Source organism: Neodiprion fabricii, chromosome 1 (genome assembly GCF_021155785.1).
Source record: "Neodiprion fabricii isolate iyNeoFabr1 chromosome 1, iyNeoFabr1.1, whole genome shotgun sequence".
NCBI lineage: Eukaryota > Metazoa > Arthropoda > Insecta > Hymenoptera > Diprionidae > Neodiprion > Neodiprion fabricii.
The window spans coordinates 34,991,614-35,000,377 of NC_060239.1; the positions used below are offsets into that span (position 1 = coordinate 34,991,614).

An 8,764-nucleotide genomic window follows, 5' to 3' on the forward strand; every position below is an offset into this window, starting at 1 on the left:
CGCTCTACAAAATGGTTGGCCAATGCGTTTTCTCTTAGCCAATAACATGCAGAGTGAGAGAGACGAAGTATCCAGGGTAAGCCATGGATACATAATCTTGTCTTCCCGTCACCACGGTCACAGTTTTCGCGCGGTTGACGTCATGAGCAGCTACCCCCAGTAGTATATGATCTAAGGTTATCCCTGGTCCAGAATCAGTCAACGTGCGCCATCTCGAGAATTTAATTGAAAACACCTTATTCATCAATCCAAAAACGTAGACAAAAACAGATAAAACGATTTTAGATAATAGAAATTTGCAAACGTATTCGATATAGCAGCTGTAAGCATTCTCGGGATCTCTCTAAGATCAGTATAGTGCTTATTTGTCATTATTCGTTGTTCGAGAAGGTCCATTTGTGAAAATTGGGGCGTCGATAAATCAGAATCCGTAGTTTGAAAGGCGCGCGGAAATTCTGAAGTACATGCAAGAAGCGCCAGCAAGCGATGTACTGTTGACCTACTATCGTTTTTTAATAGTCAGTTAAACATGGCTGGCGAAAAGTTTGCTTCCAGTTCTCGGCACGTCAAAAATTGTGATAGAACGAGTGACAGCAGTGATTCAGCGCTGAATACCGACCTGGAGTATGATTATCTCGACGCTATCGAAAATATACCATACCCGGAGTTTCAGTTTGCCGTAAGTTCGGTTCAATAATTTTTTTCATTGTCAAATGCTCGTCAGGCGTCCTTCGTTGGATTCTGGTGGGCATTCTCTAATATTTTTCCTTTTTATCTCGCAGACAACAACCTGTTACATTTGCAACGGGTATTACGGACCTTGTTTCGAAGAGCCTGTTTGTGCGACCTGCCACGCGTTTTTATTCCCAGATGATATCGGGCTACTTCAAGTGCCGATATTTAGCGAGGTCAGTATTACTATGACAACTATTTCTTTACTTTTATGTGACGTGAGGTGGGAAATGGCGAAAAATTATCAGGGTTGAATCATTTTGACGTCACCCTTATTGTTAACAGAAAACTGACGACGAAGACTCTGGCAATGACGAGCCTACAGATCTTTATTACAACCCTGAGCGACGCACGAGTCAGCAACAACACAATTCTCCACAGAATTCAAATCCAGTAGCTGCAAATTATCAGAATGCCCCAATATCAGCATTGAATTTGAATCAATCACCATATTCACCCTTTCAAAATGTTCCTGCTTTGAGATGTAATCATCCCAATGCACTCGGATGTAGCACAGGTATCAATCTTGGTGTACATATGAAAAATCTGGTGCCTCAAAGCAGTTCAAGTTTAAATCCGCAAATGAATTGGCCATTTGTGCAAAATAACATAAGCAACGACCAAGCTCAATGTCAGTTCCCGGTTAACGTTAACCCACCAAACCCACCAAATAATCTTAGAAATACACCACCGCCAATTCCAAACATTCAAATCCCAAACAACCGGGCAGACGATCCTGCCGAAGATGATTTTCCCAGCCCAGAAGACCTGGTTCCACTTGGAGAAGGTGAGAACTTTGGAAATGATGTTCAGAATAGACAGTACAGATGGAATTTTCAAATACATGGTGATATTGGGGAGCCGTCACGCCCCCCCAGCTTATCCGAGAGACTGGATTTGCTCTCCAATCACAAACATCTGGAACATGAGCGTATAAATGAACCTGGCCTGGTGGACAGGCTGCCGCCAGAAGTTCTCTTCGCAGTATTTTCTCATCTTGATGACATGAGCTTATGGTCGGCTAGCAAAGTGTGTAGAAGATGGTGTGGCCTGCTCTCGACACATGTAACGCCTCAGCAGTGGCAACAGTACGTCAAACTACGCTGGCCTTTGTACAGGCCAATTGGGCACGTTGGAAATTGGTACAGAGTATACGATTACCTTGCTTCTTCCGCCCCCTGCAGAGCCTGTCTGGTTCAAACGTCTCTAAGGACAAGACTGCCGAGAATGGAGGAAAACTCTTGGAGGAGAAACAGACTGAGGAGCGAATTAAAAAGCCTCAGAATCGATCCTCCGGAAGGAATTGAGGCTACCCCGTTGGATCAGATGTGTTGTCATTGGCAAGCGACTATCACTGGACCAGTCGGCAGCCCTTACGAGGGTGGACTCTTCTACTTATACTTACAAGTACCTTACAGGTGAATTCATGTCCCGAAACTGTACCATTTTTTTTTGTCAATTCTCAACTTGAGCTTATGAGACTCTCCTTCCTTTACAGCTATCCAATGTGTCCGCCGGTAGTGAGATTTCTCACAAAAATTTTGCATCCTAATGTATCACGACATGGAGACGTCGGCATTGATTCTATTCACCATAACTGGTCCTTAGCTCTCACAATATCGAAGGTACTGATCAGTGTTCAGAGTCTACTCACGGATCCATATTGTGAAGTAAGTGCCGATTCACAGATCATTCGATTGTTTGTTTGATTTGTCTGCAATTCCTGACCAACAATTGTGATATTATTTTGTCTGATATTTTTCCCATGTTATACTTGTAGAGCTTTAAGTTTTATTAATATTTATCAATTCGCAGGTTTGCATGGAGCCAGAATTGGGTGAGATGTATTTAAAAGATCGTGAAAGGTTTGAGGATGTAGCCAGAGCCTGGACCTGGAGATATGCAATGCACGATGTACTGACTCCTTCGTAATTAGATAAGTAGAATGTATTCGTGTCTCGAAGAAACTCACGGAAAATTAATGATATATATATCTAATCTGAAATATGGTTTTACAGACTGGCAGCACCAATCTTGTTTCTAATCATTTCAAATATTTTTTTACAATTTATACAAAATAACGATTTCCATATTCGTCGTCATTTATCTATGATAAAAATATTGTCGCTATATTTTTCATTAGATATCGATCGGTATTCTTGTTGCTGTTATATTCATTTTCTAACATAGCTTTGAATAATACCGCGACCATTCGCTAAAATCTCGTGTTTCTTATGTAGTAAAACGCTTCTCTGTTGTTCGTACCAATCGATGTGTCCCGGTATTACGATTTCTCGGAAAAACGCGATTGGGCTTGTTACTAGACTACGATAATAGTCTATAAAAATATCACATGATCACTGATCAATAAACAAAAAATAAGATTAAAAAAATCTACAGGGTCGATACGTGTGATATATTTTTAACTAATGTATCAGACGTATCTTTATATTCAAAACACGTCTTTCTTTTAAACACGTCAATCATGTATATGAGTTTGAAAAATATTTCCAGCTTTGGCCGTGGGTAAGAATAATCACGTAACACATACCTGTTACCTACACATTATATCTGCATTATTCCGCGACGTTTGTATCTCTGTACATTGATAATATTTTCTCCCCCAATTTACGAATCTGTGAACATAACTGAAGTGTGATAGTATTTCCTAAGTAACTGGATGTATTAGTTGCTCAGTTGCCGATAATAAGGTTAATAATAAGTTGGGCGTCAACATAGACGAAATAATCAGTAGATATGTATATTAAATTGAAATACAACTATTCAGTATTCGTTATTGTTTATAAACATTAAATAAGTATTTACTAATTATTTTCGCCGACATTACTTCTCAACGACAGAGACACCATCTGCACTTTATTGAATCCTATATTATAGGGATGCTACAAAATAAGATGATAATTTTTTTTCGCAACTGTCCGATTATTCAAAATTATGATCCTTATTCTGAGATCAAACCATTATCGGAAAAGCTCAACATTTTTTGATACCTCTCTTTATTATTGTATTGGCAATAATACTTTGCTATGGAAATTAAAGAGTACATACAATAGAGTACGTACATTGGTACGTACGTGTTATTACATTCCTTTTACGGGAGGTTGTAATAAGGCTCATTGAAATTTTTTTTCAGAAACCAGATTCTTAAAAGATTCAGTCTCAAAATGATCGGGACCGATGTCAGGATTGCGGAACGAAAAAAAAAACAATAATTTGTTACCAGTTACACGTGTGTTATAAACCACTTTTGTCGATATGAAATTGTGATTCCGCCGTTGCTGGGCGGTGTAAATACTCTTTGATGGAATTGTCGAAGGCCGTGCCATCGGTGTCGATCCCCACGTCCTAATCGGATTCAATTCCGCATGTAACATAGCCGCAGCCTTCACGTACGTGGCTCCGGGTAAAAAGCAATCAACAACTTCATCCTGTAGACGAGCTCCTCACCACAAACACGTGCAAACAGCCGACAAGTTCGCTCTATTATTGCATCTAACAGCGCGAATCACGACGCAAGGCTCTTTCATAATTTCTTGGCTCCCTTAAGGGGGTGCACTGGTCGATTTCGACATTGACATATGCGTCTCCAAATATCAAAATTCACGTATCTCAAAAGCGAAAAAGGGCTTAGCAGCCCCATTTTATACACAATTCTGAACAAATACACTCCAATGCATTTTCATTCGACGCAGAAATAAAGGAATGGCACGGAATCTACGAAATCTTAATTGAAATAAAATGAAAACATGTTGGAGTGTTGAGCCCTTTTTCGCTTTTGAGACACGTGGACTTACGCTTCATTAGTATAAACTTCGGCCGTCATCCGCGATCGGTGATTACAGCATTATTAACCGGTATAACCACACCGAGAGACTGAATAATACACCTTTATACGTGTCCCACATCACAGGATATATTTGCATGGCTAATCATACGGCTAGGAGCGAGTCGTATGTAACACACTTTCAATATCGTTTGCTGTACGGTTCGTTCATTTTATTATTATATTATAATTTACCCTCTCCATTTTCTTTGTATTTAAGACTCTTCGTTTTCTCCTGATCGCTGTAAGGATTACCATTATACTTCGCCGTATATTGAGAAAAAAACCTGACAATTATTTTACTTCAGTGATTAAAAAGTGTGTCGGTGCTATAAAATTCTACATTTCCGATACCAGCATACATTATCTAGATTTTGAACATTCTCAACCTCAGATTGATAATCGACGATTGAAAAAAACGGTTGTAGCACAAACAAAAAAAAAAAAAAACAGAAAAACGAATCTTGCTGCCCTTTTTTTTAGTGGGCTGTGTAATATTTTTTTGATAAACTTTATGTATTGAAATAGAAAATTGAATTTTTTATCTAAATATTGCTTTTCTTAGTTATACATGAAAATATCGACGAAATAAACAATTAGAGCCAATTTCGAAAAACCACGCTTACTCCTTGGGTCATTGACGTTAAATCTTACCAAGACCACTCAAATATCAAGGGCAACAAAACCACTGTGTATCAGTGTTATACAAGCGAGATAACGTGCGCGTTACACACGAGACTTGATCGAGTCTGGGGATGTTTGGCTACGTGAAACCCCCAACGACGTCAACCTGCCCCTAAACCCGCATAAGCATAAAGCTGGGATCGACTAGAGAGAGAAAGATATAGAGGAATTGCAACTCGAGAACGGACAAAAGGACTGCAGGCTCGGTATCTCTATGCACGGTGTGTTCCATCCTGCAACGATTCACGGGATATATGGGCCCTCATGTAATCTGAGAGGTTCGAGAGAGGCTCAAAGCAGACCTCGTGACGGTGAGTTTTTACAAAATACTCTGCACAGAGCAGTGCAGTACTTCAATCGGGACCCGGTGCGCGGTTTCCACTTGGACAGAAGTAAGAACGCTCGTTTCACCCAACTGGCTCGTCACGGTGAATAGCCCTAGCTCCGACCTCACAAAAAAGGACATCAGCCTTTGATGGGGGTTGATGGTCGCCTGCGCCGCGGACCACAGAACCGATTCGCCTACCGCAGTCGGCGGAAATCAGTGATTGGCACGTTGAGAGAGTCCTGATCGGGTTCCTGGTTCTATTCGGAGGTCGAAGAACATCCGTTGACGTAACTGCATTGTTACCGAGTGGGCGTTGGAAGAGAGGAAAAGTTTGCAACGGAAGCGGGTTTCTTTTGCAAACAGATTTGTTTTCTCTTGGGAAGCTGAAATACACGTATTTCGCGGGTGATTTATCGCTGGCGTAAAATCGCCATAAAAACGCGAATATACAAATGTGAAAAAATATCTCGCAAAAGAGTATACTATGTACGTACAAGTGTGTGTATCCACGGATACCATGAGCAGGCGATGAAATAAATTAGGTTTAAAAAAACCGACGTCAGGGTGGAACATAGTTTACTCACTCTGCCGGGTATCGTATCCTTGTGACTCATCCTCTCGGAAGCTCGCACAGAAGAGTGAAAAGCGAGCATCGCGAGGATCCAGAAAGATCGCGGAGAAATCGACTCTTTCACAGGTGAAGGATGTACCGTATAATAAAATGTTGAGCTCAGCGGCAACCTCCACCAACCACCGCTCGGCAAAGCGGCGCATTCGTCCGACATCAAATCAAGATTAACGAAGTTGAATGCGGCGAACTCAGCGGTGCGCGGCGGGCTTAATGATACGGCCGAAGCTACCGCGGGTTCCTTATGCCCAGCTTCTTCTTCTTCTTCTTCTTCTTCTTCTTCTCCTCCTTCTTCTCCATCTTCTCCTTCTTTTCATCTTCGTCCTCTGCCTTAGTCCTTCAAGCTTGGTTCGCCGTATACTCCGAGATTCATCGTTGATTCCGATCCGCTAACTTTCGACAGATTGTCAAATCGGTTTTCACTTTCGAAAAAATCCTGCGTCAAGCAACGACAGCTGCTAACGTAATTAGCCGGAGGAGAAAGCCAGCTGGTAGACAGGACCATGTATTTCCATTCAATTTCTCAACTTCCGACCAGCGTGAATGACGTACTCTGTGCGTAAAACTCAACGATGCTGGTCGTATAAGGATAATATAGGGAGGAGTTCGAACCTCCGCGCTGGTGCCGGTGTATCCATATTTCACATTCTTTGAGTAATTCATAATTTTCAATCGCAAATTCTTCAAAGTAACTGAACTTACCAATGCACGCAAGTATGGATAATCGGTCCATTGAGGACGAGGATGAACGGTGTTTGACCAGTAAAGCTTTATCGCTGCAGTTTAATTTGACGAAACGTATTCGAGTGATAGGTGAATTTGAACCTGCAATATCCTCGATCGCGTAACGAGGCCTCCGCGAAAACGTCTGCCGCATTGCTGGCAGGTCGGTGAAATCAGTCTTGGACACTTTAAATTTGTGGATACCACGTGGTTAGTCGAAGCTCGACACGGCGAGACTCGGCTCGTTTCCCTACTCCTGGCGGGCGAGAGAAGGCCTCCTCGCCGAAGGAGTGTGGAAGAGAGACGCTAGTGTCGGCCACACACGTTGTAGGCACGCCGGAATAACGAAGAGACCCGCGGGTGCGACGAGGACGAACGTAGGGACGAGGGGTGCCGCGGGGAGGGCGCCGGAGGCCCTGCGCTGGACCACCCACCTTGATGCTGGCTGCTCTCCATCCACCGGAGGAGTCTCGGCTCTTGACGTCGCTGCTCCTAGTGCTGGATCTTCTCGGACGAATGGACCGACTCGGTTCCACGCGGCCTCGACGATCCCCGGCGAGGTCGGGCACGGGGTACATCGTGGCACGTCTACGTGAGCGCTAATTACGCCCCGCACTGTCATCCCCTGCAGGGTGGGAGGAGGTTTCGTGGAGGTTTCGACAGTCTACCCGGAAGACGCGGAGAAGAGAGGAAAGAGGCGGGCCGTCATCGCCTCAGCCGAGAGGAAATTAGGTATATACGAACCTGTTTCGATGGAAAACTGCAGTTTGACGACGTCGTGTCGTGTAATTTCAATGACGACGGTTGGTCAACGCGTTGCGAGGAGGAAGAGGAAGCGGAAGAGGAAGAACATTCGCGTCTCCTTTCCGCTCTACGTGTACGCGCACTACATTGTAACGCGTTCCTGCATCCTAACTCGAAGACAAACCAATTAAGCATACGCGCCTTGAATTCCTCGTTCTGTGGAATGAAATATCGCGCGTGGCTGTACCCCCTCCCATCCAACAATCCACCTCCCCCACCTCGGAACCACCTAATTTACTCTAATCCACCGTTCGAAACTGGAACAACCTACTCCGAGGTGCATCGCGACGATGCCCAGGGCGACTACCGCGACGGCAGCCAAAACCGACGGTCGGACCAACGTGTGTGGCCGATTTCAACCGCAGGGTGGATCTCGCTTCGTACCCGCAGAACCGAGCAGCTCCCGGTTCTCGACATCGACAACGACAACAATGGACGTCAGGCTAAACGCGTGTCGTGTAGAAAATTTCGCCATCATTCCAGCGCCTTGTTCTTTTTTTCTCTTCTCTCCCGCTGACATTTTTTTTTCTTTTTCACCTGATCTCTCATCCTCGTTTTAAATGGACTAGCTCGATTGGTTTGCAACCATGAACTAATTTGTTACAAGTTCCCATTTCCCGCGTTAAATTTTACTCATTTTTTCCGGCCAGGTTTTTTTTTTTTTTTTTTTTTCGCACATAGCCTGTTGATCAGTTGCCACCGCACAGGTTTGTGAATGTATTTATAGAATACAATGATGGTAAAAGCTTTAAAAAAAACTTAATAAACATTTCTTGCCAAGTTTTTCCCGTCGTTGTTCTTATCTTTATTGTGTACAATTGCCACAGTTGTTTGGAAAAAAAAATCCAATGATAATTACTGATAAATTAAGCGGTTCAGTTTCATAATCCGTGACACGGGATTATTTGTCAATAATTTATATGCGCGGAGGGAGTTTTTGCGTTGATCTACATGGTTTGTAGAATTTCTTTTTGTTCGTTTTCCTGTTATATTTCCCTTCAATACAAAACATCAGCAACTG

The 8,764-nt window shown here is 43.0% G+C and overlaps 1 protein-coding gene across 1 annotated transcript; it reads left to right on the forward strand.

The window, feature by feature from the left end:
* The first annotated feature begins 493 nt into the window (after positions 1-493).
* On the forward strand, positions 494-3,515 carry LOC124184288. The gene is made up of 5 exons (XM_046573831.1): positions 494-679; positions 783-908; positions 1,018-2,150; positions 2,231-2,402; positions 2,548-3,515. Exons 1-5 carry the CDS (start codon positions 530-532, stop codon positions 2,662-2,664), a joined length of 1,698 nt encoding a protein of 565 aa, XP_046429787.1. The 5' UTR covers positions 494-529; the 3' UTR covers positions 2,665-3,515.
* Positions 3,516-8,764: the final 5,249 nt, after the last annotated feature.